Source organism: Vicugna pacos, chromosome 36 (assembly GCF_048564905.1).
Source record: "Vicugna pacos chromosome 36, VicPac4, whole genome shotgun sequence".
NCBI lineage: Eukaryota > Metazoa > Chordata > Mammalia > Artiodactyla > Camelidae > Vicugna > Vicugna pacos.
In genome coordinates, this window is record NC_133022.1 from 5188905 (window position 1) to 5214244 (window position 25340).

The 25340-nt window shown below is 47.8% G+C and overlaps 1 protein-coding gene across 1 annotated transcript; it reads left to right on the plus strand.

Moving 5' to 3' along the window:
- The first annotated feature begins 3309 nt into the window (after positions 1-3309).
- On the plus strand, positions 3310-20802 carry LOC140691663 (transport and Golgi organization protein 1 homolog). The gene is made up of 17 exons (XM_072955526.1): positions 3310-3392; positions 7155-7286; positions 8635-8656; positions 10140-10228; positions 10707-10781; positions 10870-10980; positions 12617-12689; positions 14713-14848; positions 16217-16315; positions 17173-17233; positions 17346-17381; positions 17456-17523; positions 17645-17739; positions 18906-18976; positions 19945-20107; positions 20627-20700; positions 20791-20802. The coding sequence occupies exons 1-17, from the start codon at positions 3330-3332 to the stop codon at positions 20800-20802; spliced, it is 1380 nt and encodes a 459-aa protein (XP_072811627.1). The 5' UTR covers positions 3310-3329.
- Positions 20803-25340: the final 4538 nt, after the last annotated feature.

Here is a 25340-nt window from a genome sequence, read left to right on the forward strand (position 1 = left end):
ACTTCAGAGTCTCATAGAACTGAAGTATTAAGAAGTTACTGTGGAAACTGTGTGTGTGGTCAGTGTGTTGTTAGGTGGTATGAGTACATATCTTTATCTTTTTTCTGATCAGAAGGTAGATGGTCATTTTAGGATGTGTGTGCATTTATTTGCCTTTGTGTGTGTGTGCATGTGTGTGGTGTGTGTTTGCGTGTGTGTGTGTGTTGAGAGTTTGGTCATGGGGAGAAGCACTGTGAACTTAACCCACCCTGTACTGAGAGCTGTAGGACCTCGTTCCCTGCTAAAAATGACCCTGCTCTTGTCACCACATCCCCACCCATGACAGCACTTCTTTGTAATGAATGTATGTAATGTCCTGTTTGTCATGGACCAATGCAATGCATCCATTTATAGTTCATAAAGTTATTTATATTTTTAATTAAATACTCATATGTATGATAGATTTTATGTTTTTACTCTTATTTACCTTGGTGCCCAAATTTAATAGAAGGCCCGTTTCCTGAGACAAAGTTGACTTGCCGTTAAGACACAGGATCCCTCGTGAACACATCCTCACCGTTTGTCCTGACTGATGCATGACTTAATGCCATTGCAAGAGGAATTTCCCAAGGAAAAGCCAACAGTCTTCCTCAGAACCCCAGGGAGCAGGTCACAGGATGGGCTCCAGGTGGATCCCTTTCCAAGGTAGACCTTGGTTCAGGGTAAAGTTACAGCGCTCGCCAGCCCTGAGACCCTTAGCTGATTCACATCCCCTCGGTCTTCTCATCCATAAAATGGGTTGTTGAGAATGTTGTGTACTTGGAACACTGCACTTTTGAATTTGGTCAGTTGGCACATTTTATTGCTTAGTTTGAGACCTCAATACCTTTGACCTGATGTTAATTGATTTATAGGGGGTCCCGACTCCTGAGGGTTGGAAGGAATTCTGATTGACAGTAGAAGGAGATCCAGGATCCCTGAAGCCTGCTCACCCTGGATGGGACTCAGTCCCTCCAGACCAGGGGATCCTGGAGCCAGCACAGCACCTGAAGCCTGGCTGTGGGACCAGGAAGGCCCAGCAGTGTGGTTGGAAACGCAGCCCCACTGGGTCTGTGAGGAGTTAGGGTCAGCTCTCCACAGGGCAGGCTCTGGAGTTTCCTCCCCAAGGGCAGGCCATTCTCCTGGACGTCAGCCCTGATAGGGACAGACACAGAGGCTGCTACCAGCAGTCCCAAGAAAAATGGGAGGTACCAGTCTTTGCAAGTACAGTGACCCCTGGGGAGCTCAGCTCCAGGGAGGTGAGAGCCTTGGCGTGGGAGGGACTGTGATGCCAGGATTCCTGCCTTTTCTGCCCCCTCCACTCAGGGCCCCTTCCCAGAGTCAGGCCACCCTGGCCCTTCATCCTCCACCATGCACTGTGGGCTGGCTCCCTCTTTTCTTCTTGCCTTGTCTTGTACTTGCTCTCCCTACGTGGTTCCCCCTGTCAATGTCTGTCACTCTAGGACTTGACCCCCACCTCCCTATCTCAGTCACTCATGCACTGTCTCTCTCCCTGCCTGCCTCTCTCTGTCTTTCTCCACAGGCCCCTTAGGCCCTGGGCTCTGGTCCAGACCTGTCCAGGGCCACAGGGCTGCACCTCTCCCAGCCCTCCCACCCTCACTGCCATGTTTTGGCCCCAGCCCTGCTCACAGTGGAGGAGCCCGGTTACAGAGGCTGCTCCTGCTGGTATGGCTGGACTGCTGTTCCCCCTCTTCCCGGGCAGCACAGTCACACCTTGACCTGTTGGTGGCCCTTGACCAGCTGGTGGCCCAACCTGGACCCCAGAGCTGCTGCAGGGCTAGCCACCTGCGCCAGCTGGAAGGAGGGAGGGCACTGCGGGCTTAAGGGGCTCCAGGGGGATTGGATTGAGGAACGTGTAATGAGCCAGGTATTTTCACCCAACTCCTCTTTGTCAATGGCAGAGCGTCCCAAACCACTGACTGCCCCCTGCCCATTTCTCACTAAGAACACTGGGCACACTGTGGGAGCTCCTGAGACTTAGGAGCGAGCTGCTGCCCTCAGCCCCCCTCAGAGTTTGCTTGGAATTGGGGCTCCTGGGGGCAGCTGGCAGGGCTGGGGCCCAAAGCCTGGATGAGCACGGGGCCCTCTCACTGGACTGAGCACGGGGCCCTCTCACTGGACTCTGGTGGCCACTCCAGGCATCTCATCCCTTCCTCACTGTCAGCAGTTGGTCACTTCATGGGGACAGATACGAGGGTCTCTCTGACCCTTAAGACTGGCAGACCCCACGTGCTCAGTATTTCTTGATTGAGTGAACACAACCACCTCCCATATCTAGACACCAAGTCTTCCCACTGCCCCAAAAGGGTTTCTCAGTCCCCCTCAGAGCCAGTACTGCCCCAAAGCACAACTTTGCTTCTGTCCCACATGGTAGTTTCTGCCTCCTTGGACCTGGGTGTACACAAATCACCCAAGTGTAGGGGGTGTGACAATATATAACTATTTTTTATAGTTATATATATATTTGGCAAAAACCATAGGGCTTATTTATATGCATATAAGATAGGTACTTAAAATCAATGTGTCACCTACAGGTGTACTACAGATAAGGACGGCCACATGGGTGTGGTGGTGTGATTAAGATGGTGTGCTGTTAGGATCTTCTCCACCTTGTGGACGTTCTCTCTGCATTTTGTGTGCAGTGCTGAGTGAAGGGGAGTGAGGACCTCCCACCCTGCCTGTATATTTGATTCCTCTTGGTTCTGTCATTCTTTGCCTCACATGGTTTTCAGCCACTGCCCAAGGGAAAGCCTGGGAATTTGGAAAAGGAGGAGGGAGCACCCCAGAAGTAGGGGGCAGGGGACATGGGTTGGGCAGGACCAGAAAGCATAAGGTCAGAAAAGTTTGCAGAGAGGACCCAGGGTTGGATGGCAGTTGGTGGTGGGGGATCAGCTAGGCAGGGCACGTTCTAAAAGTGAGGTCATGCGGAATGTCCACTGTGAGGTAGCAGGGGCAAAGGCAGGTGATTGGTCAGAGAGAGGGCATAAGGCACTGGCGTTGCTAAGGCAGCGTTCAGACAGGAGGAGGCTTGGAGGGAGGCGTCTCGTCCCCTCCAGCTGCTCCTGAGAGTTCGCTTGCCTGCTGTTTGTTTTCCTGACCTGACTGAACCCTCCTTCCTCCCCTCAAGAGCTTGATTGGCCCTCATCCTTTCTGTGGTCCCCTTCTCCTCCTCCCAAGTGCCCAACCCCTCTTCCTATTACACTCCTTCCCCAATCCCCTCCCCTCCCCTCCCCTCCCCTCCATGTTCCTCCCCCTCCCCTCCCCCCACCTCCTGCCTGGGGACCTCAGGCATGGAGATGATGGGGATGTTCTGGCCCCACGTGCTGGGGTGTACCGGATATGAAAACACAACTGTGAGTAAACATCCTTTTTCCTGGGCTCTTTCACACTGTGGTTAAATCCCTGCTTTCTCATGGGGTCCTTGATGGGAACGCATCGTTGGTGAAGCCCGAGGCCCTCAGGACAGGTTTCTTGACCAACCTGCACCAGCCCTGGCCACTGGGTCCTCAAGATCTGAGTCCTGTCAGAACCTCTTGGACCAAGCACAGCAGGTTGACAGGATGAAACCTGAAATAGTTACTTTATTGCATCAAAGAAGGAAATGTGAATGTACTAAAAGCCACTGAGTTGTATGCCTAAAATGGGGGAATGGGGGAATTATATCTCACTAAAGCAGTTTTTTAAAAAGCGAGAAACTCTTATTTACTAGAAGCCATAGTGAGACTTTCTCCTGGAAAGCTGGTCAGGATCCTGCTTCAAGTTATGCGCATTCTGGTGCCGTCCCCGTCCCCGTGTGGCGCGCTGTCCTGTGCATGCGCCCTTCCTGGTGGTGACGTCTGGCAGTCCTGGGAGCAGTGGGGTCTCAGCACTGGGTTGGTGCTGGTTTGTTAAACAGTGAAATGTCATCTGTGCTCTGTGTTTTCTGGTTTGTTGACTTACAGCAAATTTGTTTTTTCTTTGAAGTGTGTTTTTTTCAGGAATTTTAATGTAACAAATATTCAATAGCCATATAAATTTAAAATATTTTTATTGAAGTATAGTCAGCTTATCATGTTGTGTCCATTTCTGGTGTACAACAGAATGCTTTATTCATATAGGAAAATGCATATATTCATTTTCATATTCTTTTTTACCATAAATTACAGGATATTAAATAGACTTCCCTGTGCTGTACAGTGTAAACTAGTTGTCTATTTTATATAGATTAGTATCCATGAATCTCAAACTTCCAATTTTTCCCTTCCCACTCCCTTCCCCCTGGTAACCATAAGTTTGTTTTCTTTGCTGTAAGTCTGTTTCTGTTTTGTAAATAAGTTTGTCTTTTTTTTTTTGATTCCACATATAAGTGATATCATATGGTATTTTTCTTTTGCTTTCTGACTACTTCACTTAGAATGATAATCTCCAGGTCCGTCCATTCCCTGTTGCTTCAAATGGCATCATTTTATCCTTTTTTATGACTGAGTTATATTCCATTGTATAAATATACCACATCTTCTTTATCCAGTGATCTGTTGATGGACATTTAAGCTGTTTCCATGTCTTGGCTATTGTAAATAGTGCTGCTATGAACATTGGGGTGCAGGTGTCTTTTTGAAGTAGGGTTCCTTCTGGATATATGCCCAGGAGCAGGATTCCTGGGTCATACAGTAAGTCTATTCCTAGTCTTTTGAGGAATCTCCATACTGTTTTCCACAGTGGCTGCACCAACCTGCATTCCCACCAGCAGTGTAGGAGGGTTCCCTTTTCTCCACAGCCTCTCCAGCATTTGTCATGTGTGGACTTTTGAATGATGGCCATTCTGACTGGTGTGAGGTGATACCTCGTTGTAGTTTTGGTTTGCATTTCTCTGATAATTAGTAATAATGAGCATTTTTTTCATGTGCCTGTTGGCCATTTGTATGTCTTCACTGGAGAGCTGCTTGTTTAGGTCTTCTGCCCATTTTTGGATTGAGTTGTTTGTTTTTCTTATTTAGTTGTGTGAGCTGTTTATATATTCTGGCAATTAAGCCTTTGTCAGTTTCATCTTTTGCAAAAATTTTCTCCCATTCTGTAGGTTGTCTTTTTGTTTTGCTTATGGTTTCCATTGCTGTGCAAAAACTTCCAAGTTTAATTAGGTCCCATTTGTTTATTTTTGCTTTTATTTTTATTGTACTTCTAGCAAATTCTTAGTTATCCCTTTCCTTCTCATCTTGGAGGCTGCCCCCAGGGACTCTGTGTCCAGCTAGGTTGATGGGAGCCCTGAGAGCAGAGCTGATGTGAAAACCAGTGGCTGCAACCTGCTGTGATGTTTATAATGAGGAAATGCTTAGGAGGGACATGACCAGGAGGTGGACAAGTTGTTTGATTTTTAGTGACGTATCCCTGTGAAGAATGTTGATTTCCCCAAAGCAGAAAGTGTCCTTCCTTAGAATTGTCCAAATATAAAGAAAATTCATTTACATGCTGTGAAATTTTTACTGTGTCAGGAAAAAGCACCTCCACACCCCAAAAAAGAAAGACTGAGAACACCTCATGGATTTAAGTGGGTTTGTTCAGATAGGCTTGCAGCAGATTCTTATGGACCTGGAAAAATCACGTGTCAGGAACAATCTTTGCACTGAGGCAGAATCACACCATGTGAACAGTCCACCCAAAGAAAAGCGTGTTTTGTGTCTTCTGAGCCTGCTAAAGAGGGCGTTTCTAGGTCATCTTTATTGGGATTTTTTCCCTTAGAGGGAATGAGGCTGAGTTCTCATAGGTTAGTTAGCCCTCTTTCCCTACCACATCTTTGAGCATTTGGATAAACTAACTTGTCCTTTTCCACTGTTGCTCACAGAACCTGAGTCCATCGGCCCTGGTGGGTAGACTCTAGGTAGGAGGCACCTACTGACGTCAGCGCTCAGACAGTGCCCTGTGTAACAAGCATGCCCACGACGGAGGGGGTTCTACCAGTTAGCGACTAGATGGTGTTTGTGTTTTTGTGCCTTTGATCTTCATGTCTCTCCTTTGTGCTGAGACCCACTGCTTTCTCAGGCAGCGTCTACTCAAAGACAGTGCATGTTTCCCACCAGCACACATTTTACTGACCTCAACTGTGAGAGCTGTCAAAAACGATATTATCGATTTCAGAGGCTGCTTTCTAGAGAGGTTTTGTTTGCACAAGACTGAAGCTTAGTGTCTAGATTAGTACAAATTACATCGCACATTTATTCCCTCCTATAGTACTTACAAATCTAGTTTTTACAAAACTATGTGTCTGCCTTTTGTTTTCGTGACTGTACATTCCAGAAATACAAATTAATTTTTGTGGTGGCTGTTAATGGATGTAGGTGCAGTTCTGTGAAATATGCATGTAAATTATTTGTACTTATTATTTTGAGTTCTCTTTTTATGTAACTTCATTCTTTGAGTGATCTTGTATAATATAATTAAAACTCTATTATACAAATTCTTATTTATTTCAGAAGTCTGACGTGCTCTGGTTCAGAACCAAAGGGAATATTGAAGAAAACCTCCATGGTTTTTAGATAGTTGGGCTAAAATAAATCATTAATTTTTGCTGGAATAGTAATTTTGACATTATTTTTAAATGCTCGTCTGCTTTCTCACTCATGTCCAGTCTATAAATGTAGAAATACATCTCTGTACAGCTCTCTGTATTTTAACACATACCTTCATTGCTCTTTCCCCATAATGTTGGGTGTATTTTTGGAGACATTTCATAGGGGTTTGTCCAGGTACTTCGTGAACATACAATAGAAAATGAAGGCGTCCCATGCCCTGTAGGTTTGTTTTTCCTTATTTTCAATTTCAAGTTGGCTTCTACATACATAAGTTCTGTTAAGTATTTTAAAAATATTTACTGTGTGTCTGTCAGCAAAGTCAAAGCTCTTACATTTTGTGTATCAGATATTTGACATATGTGAGCAGCAGTGAAACTATCACCAAACAAAGACAGTAGACATACCCACACTCCCAAGAGCATCCTCCTGCTCCTTTTGAACTCGTGTCCCTTCTCGCCTCTCTGTGGAGCTATTTGAGGGGTGTGGTTGAGGGTTTCTAAAGATGATTCTCTGTGACAGATACACTGTGAATGTCTTTGAGGTTCCTCATTATCTCCAATGTCTTTTCAGATCCTCCACTCTCTCGTTCTCCTTTCCCATACTGGGTCTGATGTTTATGAACTTCTGTGGAAGCTTATTCTTCTTGCTGCCTTCTGGGGAGTATGTAGTTTTCTCTTGTTCGTCTGGAGGACCGTCCTTGTGGTGAGTATTACTAAAGTACCTTATAGTGTCCTTTTAATCACACCTAACAGGAATTTTTATAGTCACTGGACATTTTATTTGCCTGCCTGGGCCAGAATCCAGAAGTCTTTTTTTCGTTTCCTTTTAGATTACTAACTTGAACAGAAATTAGTTTTGAAATGGAAATTTGTTGCAAAATCTTTATAGTAAGAACTCATTGAGCAAGATAACAGTATATTCTCAATGAGCAAATGACAATTTATAAACTCTTCTATTCAATAATAAAATAGGAGGGTTAAGTGTTTGGTGAGCCCATCTCTCTCCCCACCTGCCCCACCTGTGTGTTGGGTGACAGGGGACAGGGACTCTCAGTGTTCCCTGAGCAAGTGTGAAGTGAAGGGAACATCTGTGGCTTTCTGTTTGCCCTCCATGGGTGCATTCTTCTACAGCCACGGTATTGCCCCTGGAGCTTCGATACTGTGATGATGCTCCAGTGTCTTGGCAAAGTTAGGGCTGGCCTCAGTCTCTGATCATCACTTACAGTTTTGAATGAAGAAATATGTGTTAAGGGTCAGGAAAATGTGTCTTTACGTGGTATTACAGTGGAGTCCTGCCTGGGTTTTATTGAGCTATGTTTCCTCAAATGATGACTCATGTCTGAGTCAAGAAGCACGTTCACTTCTTGAAAATGGTCACTGTCTGTCCTGCTGCTGCATGTGCTTTTGTTACAGCCATTGCTCACTTTCATTCTCATCTGATGTCTCATTTGATATCTGTTTGTTTTTAGTGGTCTTGACAAATCTTATGACCTATTATGTTACAATTGTTTGTCAATTCAACAGTAAACTCTATAAGATATCAGAAAACCTTTCATTGAATGAAAGGGGTGCATCTTAGTATAAAGATTTTGCCTTTATTTTTCTTTTAGTTTTTCTCCTCTGTCTCTCTCTCTTTTGAAGGTTACACAACAATCCAGGTTCTGCACTTAAGTGTGGATGTTTGGTTTGCCAAAAAGAATCAGATAAATGGTGCATTAGAAGAACGTATTATGATAATAATATAATTCAGTGTTATGAAATATGAATATGCATTATGAAAATTGAATAGAGTGGTGTTTATTTAACAAAATGTAAACAGATCTTTTGTGTAAAATAAGTTATTTACCAGTGTGCTATCAGAAATGGTGAGTGAAAGATCATGCCTGAAGTAGGAAATTCGATTTTTCCTGAGTTTTAATCATATAAATCATTATTCTGAACCAAAGTGGTAATCGTAATTTCAATGGATTACTGTTTTGATAGTTTATTAGAAACTGTATGTTTACTAATTATATGTTTTGACTTCAAATTTAATGTTTCTTCCTCTCTAGGTAAAGCCTCCAATGTTTCAAGGTAAAATATTAGGGTTTAGTTTCCTTTGTAATGTTTTCTCAATACCAGGATTCAATGTGGGTTTTAGTTCAACTAAAAGCAAACACAATGACTTCTGATGTCAGACTCCTTAACTCTTGAAAATTCTACTCCTGTGATGGTGTCTGAATGACATTGTAGAGGAAGTTGGCATCTATTGAGATAAGAGACCAGAATGGTCACAGGCGTAGGGAAACTAGGAAGAGTTTAATTTTGCATAGCAACCTTGAGGAAGCAGGTGATGAGAAGAGTCTAATATTCGGAGTGAGTCCCTGACATGACCTGGCTCCTGGTGAAAAGGAAAGACACTGAAACATGACTTGAGCCTGTCAGGACTCTCCAGGCTCAGGGAGGGATGCAGAAGTGGCCAGGCGTGTGTGTCACAGCAGAGGGGAAGCATGGGTGAAGGGAGCCACTCCTGGCAATGAGGACTTAATGGAATGTGTGATCCAGCCTGAGGATGATGCTTTCTGTGCAGGCTTCACAGGCTCTGCTGACTGAGTGGGGCTGTGTGTGGTGGACAGGGTGGCTGCCTGATGCTCAGTAGGCCCTCGAGGGCTGGTGTTGGTGACAGTGGATGCACAAGTGCTGGTGCTGAGAAGAGGAATCTTAGCATCAGAGCATCCCCGCTGAGCAGAGAGAAGACACGTGTGCACTGTGCAGTCAGATGAGGGAATTAGATGCCCAAGAGAGGAGGCTGGTTCTGACGGCCGCGTTCTAGAGCGTCACATGTGGAGTCACCTGTGACCGGCTGCTTTATGTGTGCTTTTTTCATGAAGCAGTGATGGGAGCATTCTCATCCTGGCGATGGAAAACTTGTCATTTAGGGACTGTGTGTTACCAGGTCCTCCAGTGACTAGGTGGGGAAGCCCACATGGTATCAAAGTGTTTAATTCCAGTGACCTTGTCCTCCAGGGCCCCCAGCATGGTTTTCATGAAATACGATCTGACAGGCAGCAGGACAACACTGGGGGCCTGTGCAGGCCCAGTCAGGTGACATGTTGAACTTGCCTTCTGTGGTGCTGCAGATAGGGCCTGGCTGTGCAGTGAACCTGCGTGGGATGAGGGTTCTTTTTTTTTCTTTTCTTTTAAGCAGGGTCATGTTTACTTAGGAGGAGAGAATGTTAAGAGGACAGGATGCTTGGTTTTTCTTTTTCATCTCTGGTGATGTCAGAAGTATTTGAATGATTGAATTTTCTAAGAATGGTGCTTAACTTATAGCCAGGAGAGAAATTAGGAGAAGACTTTTTATTGTGTTTCTGCATCTTTGAAAAAAATTGAACTAGGAAGCTCAGCAATCTCACATTTAGAATGCCACTAAGATTTGCTTCCTTTAGGCACAGTAGTAAAGTTACAAAGTTAATTACACTCATAGTGCCAGCCAGAGAGATGTCTCTGCTGCTAATAAATTGGGATAATTGTATTTTACTGGGTTTTCCTGCCAAAATGCTTTACCTCCTTTTAGTTACTTTAAAGCAGATGACTGAGAAGATCAAGAATTTTGAGAAAGAAAACAAAGAACTTGAAGAAAATGTATCCTCTTGGGAGCAGAAGGTATCATTGTCCTTTTGATTTTTTTTGTGTGTGTGTGACTTCACCTTCAGTTCCTTCCCCCTTCTGGCAGTTCAGTTCTTGGCTCTCTTTTCTTTCATCCTTAACTGTCCTGTTCCGTATGTTCTATAAGAGGTCTAGATTCAAAGCAAAGCAAGTGTCCTAGATAAAAAGAAAACAAAACAAATTTCTTCTGTAGAGCACAGGGAACTCTACTTGTTATCTTGAAATGTATAATGAAAAAGAATATGAAGACAAGCATAGGTATATATATATATGTGACTGAAAGACATTATGCTGTACACCAGAAAATTGACACATTGTAACTGACTATATTTCAGAAAAAAAATAAACTAAGCAAATGTCGTAGATGTAAAGCACCACTTGCCGTATTAGTGGAAGGGGTCACACACAAGATAGGTTCGGCTAGCAGAGTAATTAGTATTTGTAATTCTGTTTCCTTCATTACGTATTTGCATAGACCAACAACGCAAAGAAATGCTTAGAGGCCATTAGGCAAAAGAAGATGCTCTCTGAGGAAGCACTGAAGTTTAAGGTACAAGCCTCTTCTTCTCCTAGATTACATTCTGAAAACAGAATTGAAAGTAATAAGTAATTGTTACTAATTCAATGTTTCATTGAAGGAGAACTTGAAAATCATTAAGAGGAAGAGTGAGTATTTGAACGACATCATTCAGATTGCTCGAGCTAAGCTGCAGGCAGCGAGGGACCAGAACGCCAAGAGCCCACACTTGGTAAGAGCTTGGCTGCCACATTGACCACAGCTGGGCGAGATGCATGCTCCCACTCCTCCTGTTTTTTTGCCACAGCAGTGTGTGAGAGCCCAGGAGCAGAACCTCCCTGTGAACAATGACCCAGAATTTCATGGACTAAAGCCTCTGTGACTTTTCCTATTTTGGAGACTAGGAAATATGTCTTATTTTCACAACCTAGAGAGTTTTCTCACCACTCACACTGCCCTCCAAGATACATGGAAAATGCCAGGAAATACCTGAGAGGTGAAGGAAGTTACTAGCTGAGTTGTAGAGCCCCTTGCCCTGTTGATGTTAAACAGAGAATTTTCCACATGAATTTGGGTAAACTTTGTTTACATTTCACTAGGGATGCTCATTTGTGAGCTCTTTGACATGAGCAGTTTCCCACCCTTGCTTCCCCTTGTCGTCCAGTCATGCCCTCCATTGTCCAGTGAGGAGGAAGTCTGTGGAGGTGAGGAAATATCTGTGCCTGGAGGTCTCTTCTTTCCACATTTCTTCATGGGTTTGACATCTGTCCTGGGCCCAGCCTGGATCAGCTGCCATCACAGGAAACTTAGGGGCGGCTGTGGGAACTGGCTGAGAAGAGACAGGACTCCAAAAGGGTTGAAGAGAAGCAAGTGCCCATCAGAACAAACCAAGACTTGCTGAAGAGCTTGGCAGGCTGGCAGTGGAAGAGGACCCGCTGAGGAAGGAAATGCAAGACGCAGGGTGTCAGAACGAGCTGCTAGGACGCCTGGTGCTAGAACTCGAAGGAGAGGCCCTGTCTGCTGTAAACTCTCAAACGGAGCACTGTCTTCAGCCCCAAACTGAAACTCAGGGAAAGTCCCAGATGCTTTCAAGCATGTGTAAGGGAACGTATGACACTTGCTTTCTTTATAAAACTTGAATGTTCAGAATCATTTCGCTGCCTTAATATCTTCTGGAGAGAATGCTCACCAAAGTCTTTGGACGTGCACCAGGGCTAATATATTTATTTTCTATGGTTTGTTTTGCAGTTAACAAAATACTTTGTTTTTGGGAAAAAAGTTACACTTTTTAAGCATATCACCCTGAGTTTTCATTGAAATCATAATACATGCTTTAATTCTGTCCTGTGTGAAGATACTGGAAAAAAGAATGTCTCCAGAGACCTTGAAATTTGCTGTTTCAATGAACACTTCAGGAATCTGAGGTAAATGCCTCCAGTTGCAGCAAGATTTCCACTGTACACATGAGCTTTCACAAGGAACAACAATCTCATGCCTTAGAAGATTAAATGTTGATGTCTATTCAAGTTACTTTTCTTGGGATTTAGTCATCAATGAGAGAGTTTTAGGTTGAAATTGCTCTTAATAAATCTCTTGTCTGTGAAACCACAGTGAAATCTGAAGAAATGCATGTGCAGGAGGATGTTCAGCTCAGCAGCAAGAAGAGAGTAAGAGATGTTACTCAACCCCAGAGGTACTTAACTCAAGAGAACTGAGCATCACTGTGTCAGTGTCTAATTGTGCTGTGACACACATAAAGCAGATGGCCCATCTTAGCTGATTCCAAGTGTACGATCCTCTCACGTTAAGTACGTTCACGTTGCTGTGGAGCAGTACTTCTTGAACGTCTTTTCTCACATGTCTTGCAGCCACGTGTTTTGAAGACCAGATCTGAGGATACGATGCAGAGAGCCGAGACAACTGAGGACTGCAGCCTGGAAGGTATGTTGCTTGTTGGGAAGAAAACCTCATATGCAGGCTTCCTGGGAGATGTTATGGCTTCAGTTCTAGACCCCTAGAATCAAGTTAATATCATAGTAAAGAGAATCAAATGTACACTATACTGTAGTCTATTAAGTGAGCAACAACACTGTGTCTAAAACCCCCAATGTTCGTAACTTAATGAAAATATACTTTATTACTAAAAGCTACTAGCCATCATCTGAGCCTCCAGTGAGGTGTTATCTTTTTGTTGGTGGATGGTCTTTTTTTTAAACTTTTTTTTTATTGAGTTACAGTCATTTTGGTGGATGGTCTGGAATTGATAATGACTGCTGACCGATCATTGTGGTGGTTGCTGAAGATTGGTGTGGCTTTTTGCAATTTCTTAAAGTAAGACCACAATGAAGTTTGTCACAGGATTAACTCTCCCTTTCAGGAGCAAGTCCTCTGTAGCAGGAAGTGCTATTTGATACATTTTACACACAGGAGGACTTCTTTACAAATTGGAATCAATCCTCTCAAACCCTGTGGTAGTTTCTCAGCTAAGTTTGTGCACTCTTATGAGTCCTTTGTTATTTCAACCTTCTTCATGGCATCTTCACCAGTAGAGTCCATCTCAAGAAAACAACTTCTTTGCTCGTGCATAAGAAACAGCTCCTCATTCATGCACATTTATCATGAGACTGCAGCCATTCAGTCACGTCTTCAGGCTCCACTTCTAACTCTAGTTCTCCTGCTGTTTTCAGCACATCTGCAGTTCCTTCCTGCACTGAAGTCTTGAGCCCCTCAAAGTCACACATCAAGATTGGAATCAATTCCGTCCAAACCCTGGTTGTTGATATTTTGACTTCTTCTCATGAATCATGAATGTTCTTAATGGCACCTAAAATGCTGAATCCTTTCCAGAAAGTTTTCCATTTATTTACCCAGACCCATCAGTCGTATCACTGTCTGTGGCAGCTAAAGCCTTCCAAAATGTATTTTAAATAAGACTTGAAAGTCATAATTACTCCTGATCCATGGGCTCCAGAATGGATGTCATATTAAGCATGGAAACAGCACTCATCTCATATGTCTCCATCAGAGCTCATGGGTGACCCTGTGCATTGTCCATGAGCAGTAATATTTTGAAAGAATTTTTTTTCTGAGTATTAGTTCTCAACAGTGGGCTAAAATATTCATGTTGTAGACAGATGTGCTGTCATCCAGGCTTTATTCCATTTATAGAGCACAGATAGATTTCCCATGATTCTCATGGGACAGAGGATTTTCAGAATGTTAAATGAGCATTGGCTTCAACTTTACAACCATCAGCTGCATTAGCCCCTAACAAGAAAATCAGCCTGTCCATTGAAGCTTTGATGCCAGGCACTGACTTCTCCTCTCCAGCTATGAAAGTGCTGGATGGCTTCCCCTTGCAGTTCTCTGCATTGAAAATCTGTTGTTTAGTGTATCCACCTTCATTATTAGCTGTCTTAGCTTCATCTCCTAGAGAACGTGCAGCAGCTTCTGGTTTAGCTCTTCCTGCTTTACCTTGCACAGGTATGCAGTGGAGATGGAATCTTGCCTTAAACTTCATGGACCAATCCCTGCTGGCTTCAGAGTTTCCTTTTGTAGCCTCTTCATCTCTCAGGCTTGCAGAATTGCTGAGAATTAAGGACTTCCACTGGCTTAGGCTTTGCCTTAAAACAATGTCATGCCTATTTTAATGAAAATGATAAAGAATGAAGTATTTCAAGAATTACCAAAATGTGACACAGAGATAAGAAATGAGCAAATGCTGTCAGAAAAAATAGTCACCAATAAAATTGCTGGACTCAGGGTTGCTACAGGTCTTCAATTTGTTTTAAAAAATGCATTATTGGGAAGGACAATAAAGTGAGACACACCTATAGTAGACATGAGTTTACACTGGGAAGGTAAAAAATGGGTTCCTGCATTCAGGATTCTCTCCTTTCTCCACTGCCCAGCACAGCCAAGCTGTTGAGTGCACATACATAGACAAACTGTCTCATGTTCACAGAACTTGAAAAGAAAATGCAAGACCACCATGCCACATCGGGATCTGTGACAGGAGAGGAAGCCAATTTCCAGAGGCTGGAGCAGAGAATATGTTTCCCTAACAATATTTCTGGACAGACAGACGGGCACATTGAAGAGTAAGATGTTCCCATGTTAATTATGACAAATGTGTGAATGAATGTGTGAAATCACGTAGATATTATATTTCAGAATACTTAACCACCATATTTCCTTTACCACATTCAGCCAGCACAGATTTGTGTTTCCTTTTCTGCCTTGATTTCTGTAACCTGCTGCTTCTGTTCATTCTGACTGGTTACCAGAGTTCTTGTTGTATTTAGTTTGAGATCTTAGCGGGTTCTTGGGCCAGATTTAGTCACTTCATTATCTAGATCCCCCAGATCCATTTTCATTGTCCTTAGGTTTCAACTGCATCATGCTGTCATGACCTGCCATGTGTCTATCATTTTTACTGAACTCTAGATATGGGGTAGAAAATAGAGAAAAGTTGAGGCCTGGTGTGAGGTTAATTTGCTGCAGAGAAGGTGGGCGTGACAGCTGGCAGGTGATCAGGGTACCAGCAGTGCTACATCCTGTTAACCCAGTTAGCAGCTGAGATCAGTCAGTGCAGCCAGCCCTCCTGAGGCCAGTGTGTCTGCTGTCCAGCTTTATTCCTGGCATGTAGCTCTCATGGATCCCAGCTAAGGCCTGCAGGTGTCACTAGGGATTGCCTGTGCTGACAGGCTGCGAGCTCCAGCCATCTGACTGTGATGCCCATGTTGGGGGGGGGGCACCAGCTGCCGGGCTGCTCTGCATCTCAGTGGCTTCCCCTGCAGTTAACAGGTGACCCTCGGGGAAGGTGGACCCAGTCCTCAGCTTCCTTTTCCCATCTTGGCCTCATGTTCCTTCCTGGCTTGTTAGCAATTTGGTACATTTGAGCATGGATTTCATAATTTGTACAGAGTTCCTGTCATTCTCAGGGAGAGGTCATGGACATCACACCCACTAGCCCACATTCAAAACCAAACATTTTCTCATATTCCCTGAAAAACCAGGTTTGCCCCAAGCTTTGACTGAAATCAGGGCTCTCTGTGGGAGAAATCAAACAAGTCATGAACGCTTGCTTCACCCTAATGTGTTTGGTAGTGAAGACTTGGTCAGACCCTGAGTCCCACATTGAAACGTGAACTCACGCTGTCCTCCTCACAGGAGCCTGAGCCAAGGAGGGGCACAGAGTGCACCTCATGTGGGCTTTTCCTGTGTGTTTACTTTATGCACAGATTAGAATAGGTGTGGGGACGCTGAAGGGAAGGCCAGATACCAAACACTTGCCAGAGGCCTGAGTGTAGCTTTTTCATATGTATTAGTGGGGGCCTTTAATTCTTTCCTCTGTATCTGTCAGTCTGAGCACTTATGGGGAAGGGCAAAAGGAACATTGAATTGTTCCCCTCCAATTTCTGGGAGGGAAACTGGCAGAATTTTGCAGAGTTTCTTTCCCCTCTCAGGAAGGTGGACATGAAAGGATGTGAGCTGGTGGAGAAGCAGCAGCTATTGGCAGCAGAGGAGAAGGCAAAACTGGCTGAAGATGAGACACGACAATACAAGTGAGTTCAGCTCCTGTGCACCTGCGGTGCTGACACCACTGTTGGGTTTTTAAAAACTTTTCTAAAATGTTCAGGCACAATATCACACACAGACCAAAACACATGTTTAGAAGAGATTTGTATAGATACTTCACACAGAAGAAAAAATGTTAAGTTTTACACATGTTAAATTAAAGGTTTAACTTTAAAAAGTATTAAGTTACTAAGAATTTCCTGGTCTCAATGCTGGGCAGACTGAGTGAGTGGAAAGACAGTTCACAGAGATGTTTCTGAAGGTGCTATAAATTGTTCTCAACCTGAGGTAAGCAGTTTGGTGTAGCATCAGTTGGACCAATAAATATGACCATGTCACTGGAGAGACCCACTTGTAAGCCTGAGAAATAGGATAAGGATGTAAGGAAAAGAAGATTCAAGGTTTATGATGAAAGATGCTCAACACAGGATAAGTGAGGGAAGTGTTGAGAACGGGAAAGGAAATTGTGTCAGCGCAGAACCTGGCAGACGTAAAATAATAGTGACTAAGGAGTGACTGCAGTGATAGCTTTGAACCTGATGTGCTTCTACAGCCGTGTGCAGTGTGTCTTGTGTGGTGATACTGTGTGAGAGTGTGCAGTGCAGATAACGTGAGATACTGTGTGTGAGTGTGCAGTGTGTCTTGTGTGGTGAGATGATGTGTGGAGTGTGCATTGCAGATAACGTGATGAGATACTGTGTGTGAGTGTGTGAGTGTGCAGTGTGTCTTGTACGTTTAGATAATGTATGTGAGTGTGCAGTGCAGATAACATGGACTGGAGCAAGTTATTTAACAGCATGCCCAGCATTGTGTTTTCTCTGATGAAACAATTTGTAACTCGTAGGAGAAGGCTTGAAGAATGTCACAGGCAGATGCAGGGAGCAGACATCGCCTTGAGACTCCAGGTAACCTGCCTTCCTCCTGACACACGGAGTCCTCAGCACCTGAAGCAGATGGTTACTGTGGGCCTGAGAACCCCTTGCCATGGGGTGTTTCTTGATGTGTTGACTTTTTCAGATCACTCGTGCCAAGAAGAAGTCCCAAGACAACTGGGTAAGAATTTGTTTCCTTCCTTCCCTTTGTGCACAGTCTGCCACGGCTGAACATCGATGTGTTTTCCCCCACAGATCAGGGCTCGGGAGCTGGAGAGGGAAAACACTGAGCTTAGAAGGGAGGCCGCCCACCTGAAACAGAGGTACAGAATTTTCACACATTTTTAAGGGTGTTCTGAGATTTTTAAGGATTGGCTGTTTTGTGTCTAGAAGAGGAATTGATGATGTAATTCTCATTGAAGCCATTCTTTCTGTGTCTTTAAGATTGGATGCAATCTGCATACAGAGGCAGGCAGAGAAGTACATGAGGCAGGAGCCCACCCCAGGAGGACCGTACAGGCTGCATCCTTCCCTGAGACGTAAGGAGCACACTGTGAACTGCAGCAGCTTCATTTCTGCTGCAAAAGCCTCCAAGTGGGCTTCTTGTCCCCGCGGGTGATTGCTGGGTTTCCTGGACACCACACCACACACTCACCACAGGGGGCAGGTTCTCAGCTGGGTGACAAGATGTTTTCTTCACGTGCTGCCAGCCAGCAGGGCTCTGTCTCCTGTGAGCAGTGGAGCTCATGCCCCTCCAGGGACTGTGGGCCACCCTCCAGGCCCTTGGTTGGCTGGCATGGCTGCTTTCTGTGCACTAGAAGACATGAGTGTCTGCACTCTCTTCTAGCCTGGACACAGTGTTGAAGGCTGCTTTCTCCTTGTAGTTGAGAAAAATAACATGCACAGAGTTTTGGAATGAAGGCAGTATGTCCTGATGAGAAAAAATTTTTCTTCATTTGCTTTGGTGGATAAATATTCTATTCAAGATCTGCTTTAAGACAGCAGGCATTTCTTTACTAATTATGCAGGTCCCTTCGTTCTTATAAGAAATGTTGCACGGTGACCTAGAGTAGCCCGCTAGGAAGTGACATGACTACATAGTCTCCCTCTTCTAGAGTCACACGTGTAACTCTAAAGTCTTCCAACAGGTTCTCCGTGTAATTCACCGTTCTTCTGCTGATTATTACAATATTAGTCTTTCTAAGGCTACTTGTTTCATAAATGTTTACATAACACGCAGTCACTTGTACAAGACATGTCCTATCGGACGAGGATTGTAACAGCTTACCAGCGGGCTGAGGAGGGAGAGGTGCAGCTCATGGTCAGGGGTTGTTATGCTGTTCCTATGAAAGACACTTCTCACTTTAATAGGTAATATGCAGAGACTGGTTTCCCCTGAACTGCATTGTGAGCCACCTGTGTTAGTGTTGATTTCCAGGGATCTGAGCCCTGAGCTCCCATCCAGGGTGATTAGCTATGAAAACACCTGAACCAGGGCTCTGTGGTGTCCTCATCACGGGTCAGGGGTCCAGCCTCTCCTCGTCCTCGGGGTCACCTGAGACATGAGGGGGACCTGCGGCCTCTGTGCGGAGCCCGGGGCGCGGGCAGGAGTGACAGCTCCTGGGGAAGGGCATGGATGGCTCGTGCTTCCCCCCACGGCCTCTGTCAGAGAGGACCCGCCCTCAGCGCTGTTCTCCCTTTACAGCCTCAGGGCCTGGTGGTGCCCCTGTGAGGAACGGCAGCGACTTCCGTGCTCAGGAGGCCGAGGAGACACAAGTAAGTGATTTGTTTCCAGTTGTGTCGCAGTGATCACTTTGTGTTGGGATTTGATCTCTGGAGATATCTGCTGTCTTTCCAATCGCCCTCTCCTGCCTTGCATCTGGATTGTGTGTTCCGTGATGGGTCTGCTGTGTCATTTACTTTTCAAAAGCAAACTCTTTGCTGGATCTTCCCCAAGGTCTCAACACACAGCTGGTCATCTTTGGTGGAAACTTTCATGTTTTTATAAAAGTAGGAAAAACACTCTAAATAGTTACATGAATTCTCTACTGGAGAGCCAAAGCAGTCTCCCTGAGAAAGAAAAACACAGTGGGGGCACGACTACTCTGGATTTCAAGCTGTATCCTAAAACTATAGTTATCAGAACTGGCATGAAAACAGACTCAACACCAATGTAACACGCTCAAGAGCCCAGAAATACACCCACGCAAATACAGTCAATTGACATTTGACAAGGGAGCCAACAGTACTAAATGGAGAAAAGGCAGTGTCTGAAATAAATGGTGCTGGGAAAATAGGATGCTCCCATGTAAAAGGCTTAAATCCCTGTCACATGCTCCTCAAGGGGGTTGACTTGAAATGAATTAAAGACTTAAAGGTAATACCTAAAACCACCATCCTCTCTCATTCTCTCTGCTTATAATATACAAACAAAGGGCTTTTGTGCTGGTGAAGGGCTGAGTGGAGAGTGGCACTGGGGGTAGAAGCATGCTTGTCTCTGTGATGCCCCAGGACTAGTCCCTTTCCTCCCTACATTTCCAGACACTGGCAGTGGCTTACTGCTGGGCCTAAAACTTCCATAAGCTCGCACGGCGACACAGGAGAGTAGAGATTTCTGGCATTGATGCTGTTCTTTAGAACCCTGGTGCATTTGAAGGTGTTGGGGACTATTCCTGTTCCAGTTGGTGTTTCTCTCTTTTCCAATAATACTGATATATTTAAAAACTGCATCTCTTGTTCTGCAGGACTATGGGCCTAGAAGAGGCCCCAGAACTATCCCAGCACCATGGGAAGATTTCTACCCCTGGGGATGTCCACCAGAACCATTCATTAGATACAGGCCACTGGCACCTAGAAGACCCACGTGCCTTCTAGGACCTTATCCACAACCTATATCTCCAGTCATTGGTAAGATGAAAGCGTATGTCTGTTTTCTTGTTGAGTCTCTGCAGAAGAATGGAAGATGCCAAGCCAAGAATTTCCAATGCCTGGGAAAATCAGACTGAGTAAATGGTAATGTTCTTTTAGGTAATTAGGATACACATTTATTTCATAGCCCATGTCATTTCCCAATCATGACCTAGAAAGGAGGATTATCTTGCAGAGAAAAGAAGGTCTGACAGAAGACAAAAACTTCACTACTACATATCTTCAACATACACCATGATATGGGCTCTCTGAGGGATGAAGCACCGATAATGAATTCTGCAACTAATTTAAGCCGTGAACTTGCACAGCTGATGATAAGTCACAAAACACAAAAGTAGAGAAATATGGCCTCTTCCTGAAGAGTCAGGAGACCTGCATTCCTATATTTGTGATGTGGGGACGAGTGGGATACGGGGAAAGAAGGCTCAAAGGTTTAGTGTCGCTTCAGAAAAGTCTTCAAAGGCGAGCCTAATCCACAATCCCTTCTGTGGTTTTCAGCCCATGCAAGACCTGGCGTGGCCCTGGCATTGGCCAGCAGCTCCTACCCGCATGCGGTGGCCCAAGATGCCCAGGTAAGTGGGGTGGTCATGCTCCGTTGGACATCATCCTGGGAAAGGTGAGCTTCCTGTTTTCCCGGAAGCCATTCATGCCATCGTCTCCAGAATGTCTTGTGAAGTCTCTGGCATGTCGTACACTTTCAAATTCAGTCTCCCCAGGGGCCAGTGGGCTGCTTGTCCCTGGAGCCCGTCACCTTGGCTGGTGCCTGCAGAAGCCATGAGGGAGTGCTCAGAAGACGAGGACCGCAGAATTTGGCTGTGGGTTTGTTGAGATAGCATGCGGAGGGTGAGCCCTCACTCCACACTGGCTTCTCCTGGCTCTGCTGACTCCTTCCTGCCGACCTGCACCTGGGATTGCTCCTGGGTCACTGAGGCAGAGTCCTGTGTCGTCACTCGTTTGACTTGTTTCCTTGCTGAGGCCAGGTGATTCTCCTGTTTAGCATGGCCATTGAAATGCTCGTAACTGAGAAAGGGGCAAAGCCCTACCTCCAGCTTTGTCCTGTGTGCTTTGTGCAGCTTTGAGTCTACCTGTTTGGTGTGGGGTAAATGTCAGAACCCGTGACCGTCTGTTCTCGGGACGGAGATGTGCCTGGCCCGCTGCGTCCAGTTGTACTCTGGGTAGATGTTGCTTTTGTAGTAAGAAATAGAGGCTTGAATGGAAAGAGCCCGCAGTGAAGAGGCCTACTTCCCTGCAGGGAATTGCGACGCGCAGCAGCATCTTCCCATCATGCTCCCCACAGCTGAGCTGGGTCGGGCATGCCCGGGAAGCTGTCAGAGCTGCTCCTGTGCGTCAGCATGACAGGTCACGGGATTTGGCGCATGGGCTAGTAGGGTCCATTTGGTGTCAGTTGTGGGATCCAGACATCCCACTTGAGTTTGCTGAAGGACACAAGTAGTGCGCGCTTCGTAGCGCACTGAAAACCCAGACGTCCCTGAGGATAGCGGTGATTGTAGCGGAGCCTGACTACCACCCGTGGGCAGCGTTGTCCCCTCAGGAGCACTTGGGCAGCTCCCCCGCAGGACTCCGGGGTGCCCAGCTCCCCAGTGCACGTTGCGCCCAGGGGAAGCCCCTGCAGGTCGGAGGAGATTACTTGGTTTGGGGGGAAGGAGAGGGCCAGGCAGGGTCCTGGAGGCAGAGCGGTGACCCAGGTGCGGCTCTGATTGCACGTGTGGAGGACGAGATTTTCACGTCCGGCCCTTCTGCGTGTTCCTGGTCCGTACCTGGCCAGCTCCCGTGGAGCTGGGGTGGTGGCGAGGAGGGCTGTCCTGCCCAAAGGGGCTGCCTGTTGTGAAGGCGCTGCTTTTGTCAGAGTGCTGGAAGCTCTGTGTGCATCGTCGCAGGCAGGACCCTTGGCTTCGTCCACTTGGAGACACCGGCGACATCGTGCGGCGCCATTGTTGTCCCCCCGTGTCCTGCTGCGCGGCCCGGGCTGCCGGCTGCAGGCCCCAGAGGGCTGGGTGGAGCGTGGGGCACTGTGCTGCTGGGTGGGCACCCGGCGGGGTGTGGGGAGGGTGCCCGGTGCCGACAGCTGATGCGTTGGGTTTCGGCTTTTGTCGGTGGTCGCTCCGTTTCTGTCGCCTGACACGGCTCTCCCTTCTGCCCTGCAGGTTACCTTGCAGTGTCCCGGCGTTTGCAGGGACCGGCACGTGTTGCCACCAGCACCTGGGCCCCCCTTGGGCCCTGTGCAGCCTCGCTCACCAGTACCGGATGCTCCACTGGGTAAGATGAAAGCGTCCATTCCTCTGTTTGTTCCTTGCGTCACTGCAGGAGAAGGGCAGATCGCTCTCCAGGTCCCTCCCAGGGCATGGGCCACCCTGACTGGGCTGTCGGCCGTGTTCCCCTGGTCCCTTAGCGGACGCAATTGATGGACCGCGTCTTCCCCTCCCCCATCCTGCCCTGGGGAGGAGGTGTCTCTTGTAGAGTGCTACGGAGTAAGAGGCCTGTGACAGAAGGCAGGCGTGTCAGTTCTGCACACGGGGCTTCAACAGGGAGCACGTTCCGGGCTCCCCGAAGGAGAAGCCCACCCCTGCCATTGTCTGCAGCGTGTGGAGCCCTGACCTTCCACGGCCGTTGATCGGCTATGGAAGAGACACCTGAACCCGTGGCCTGTGGTGTCTCCCTCAGGGTCACGAGACCTGTCTCCCACTCGGTCTGATGCGGGGACGAGTGGGATACGGGGAAGGAAGGCTCACCAGGTTTTGTGTGGCTTCAGCAAATTCTTCGCAGGCGAGCCTAATCCTCCATCCCTTCTGTGGTTTTCAGCCCACGTAGGACCTGGCCCGGCCCCGGCATTGGCCGGCAGCTCCCGCCCGCCTGCGGCGGCCCCGGAGGCCCAGGTAAGTGGGGTGGCCGTGCTCCGTTGGACGTCGTCCTGGGAAAGGTGAGCTTCCTGTTTTCCCGGAAGCCATTCCCGCCCTCATCTCCAGACTGTGTGTCCTGTGACGGGTCTGGCATGTCGTTCGCTTTCCAATTCAGTCTCCCCAGGGGCCAGTGGGCTGCTTGTCCCTGGAGCCCGTCACCTTGGCTGGTGCCTGCAGAAGCCATGAGGGAGTGCTCAGAAGCCGAGGACCGCAGACTTTGGCTGTGGGTTTGTCGAGATAGCGTGCGGAGGGTGAGCCCTCGCTCCACACTGGCTTCTCCTGGCTCTGCTGACTCCTTCCTGCCGACCTGCACCTGGGGTTGCTCCTGGGTCACTGAGGCAGAGTCCTGTGTCGTCACTCGTTTGACTTGTTTCCTTGCTGAGGCCAGGTGATTCTCCTGTTTAGCATGGCCATTGAAATGCTCGTAACTGAGAAAGGGGCAAAGCCCTCCCTCCAGCTTTGTCCTGTGTGCTTTGTGCAGCTTTGAGTCTACCTGTTTGGTGTGGGGTAAATGTCAGAACCCGTGACCGTCTGTTCTCGGGACGGAGATGTGCCTGGCCCGCTGCGTCCAGTTGTACTCTGGGTAGATGTTGCTTTTGTAGTAAGAAATAGAGGCTTGAAGGGAAAGAGCCCGCAGTGAAGAGGCCTACTTCCCTGCAGGGAATTGCGACGCGCAGCAGCGTCCTCCCATCGTGCTCCCCACCACTGCGCCGGGTCGGGCCTGCCCTGGAAGCTGTCAGAGCTGCTCCTGGGCGTCAGCACGACACGTCGCGGGAGTTTGCGCACGGGCCTGTAGGGTCCTTTTGGTGTCAGTTGTGGGATCCAGACATCCCACTTGAGTTTGCCGAAGGACACAAGTAGTGCGCGCTTCGTAGCGCACTGAAAACCCAGACGTCCCTGAGGATAGCGGTGATTGTAGCGGAGCCTGACTACCTCCCGTGGGCAGCGTTGTCCCCTCAGGAGCACTTGGGCAGCTCCCCCGCAGGACTCCGGGGTGCCCAGCTCCCCAGTGCACGTTGCGCCCAGGGGAAGCCCCTGCAGGTCGGAGGAGATTACTTGGTTTGGGGGGAAGGAGAGGGCCAGGCAGGGTCCTGGAGGCAGAGCGGTGACCCAGGTGCGGCTCTGATTGCACGTGTGGAGGACGAGATTTTCACGTCCGTCCCTTCTGCGTGTTCCTGGTCCGCGCCGGGCCAGCTCCCGTGGAGCTGGGGTGGTGGCGAGGAGGGCTGTCCTGCCCAAAGGGGCTGCCTGTTGTGAAGGCGCTGCTTTTGTCAGAGTGCTGGAAGCTCTGTGTGCATCGTCGCAGGCAGGACCCTTGGCTTCGTCCACTTGGAGACACCGGCGACGTCGTGCGGCGCCATTGTTGTCCCCCCGTGTCCTGCTGCGCGGCCCGGGCTGCCTGCTGCAGGCCCCAGAGGGCTGGGTGGAGCGTGGGGCACTGTGCTGCTGGGTGGGCACCCGGCGGGGTGTGGGGAGGGTGCCCGGTGCCGACAGCTGATGCGTTGGGTTTCGGCTTTTGTCGGTGGTCGCTCCGTTTCTGTCGCCTGACACGGCTCTCCCTTCTGCCCTGCAGGTTACCTTGCAGCGTCCCGGCGTTTGCAGGGACCGGCCCGTGTTGCCACCAGCACCTGGGCCCCCCTTGGGCCCTGTGCAGCCTCGCTCACCAGTACCGGATGCTCCACTGGGTAAGATGAAAGCGTCCATTCCTCTGTTTGTTCCTTGCGTCACTGCAGGAGAAGGGCAGATCGCTCTCCAGGTCCCTCCCAGGGCATGGGCCACCCTGACTGGGCTGTCGGCCGTGCTCCCCTGGTCCCTTAGCGGACGCAATTGATGGACCGCGTCTTCCCCTCCCCCATCCTGCCCTGGGGAGGAGGTGTCTCTTGTAGAGTGCTACGGAGTAAGAGGCCTGTGACAGAAGGCAGGCGTGTCAGTTCTGCACACGGGGCTTCAACAGGGAGCACGTTCCGGGCTCCCCGAAGGAGAAGCCCACCCCTGCCATTGTCTGCAGCGTGTGGAGCCCTGACCTTCCACGGCCGTTGATCGGCTATGGAAGAGACACCTGAACCCGTGGCCTGTGGTGTCTCCCTCAGGGTCACGAGACCTGTCTCCCACTCGGTCTGATGCGGGGACGAGTGGGATACGGGGAAGGAAGGCTCACCAGGTTTTGTGTGGCTTCAGCAAAGTCTTCGCAGGCGAGCCTAATCCTCCATCCCTTCTGTGGTTTTCAGCCCACGTAGGACCTGGCCCGGCCCCGGCATTGGCCGGCAGCTCCCGCCCGCCTGCGGCGGCTCCGG

Bases quoted from the DNA above. Each gene is read 5' to 3' on its own strand.
- LOC140691663 (XM_072955526.1), top strand. From the start codon at position 3,330: ATGGAGATGATGGGGATGTTCTGGCCCCACGTGCTGGGGTGTACCGGA. The intron at 8,657-10,139 runs GTAAAATATTAG...ACCTCCTTTTAG, and splicing joins AAAGCCTCCAATGTTTCAAG to TTACTTTAAAGCAGATGACT. The intron at 20,108-20,626 runs GTAAGATGAAAG...TGTGGTTTTCAG, and splicing joins ACCTATATCTCCAGTCATTG to CCCATGCAAGACCTGGCGTG.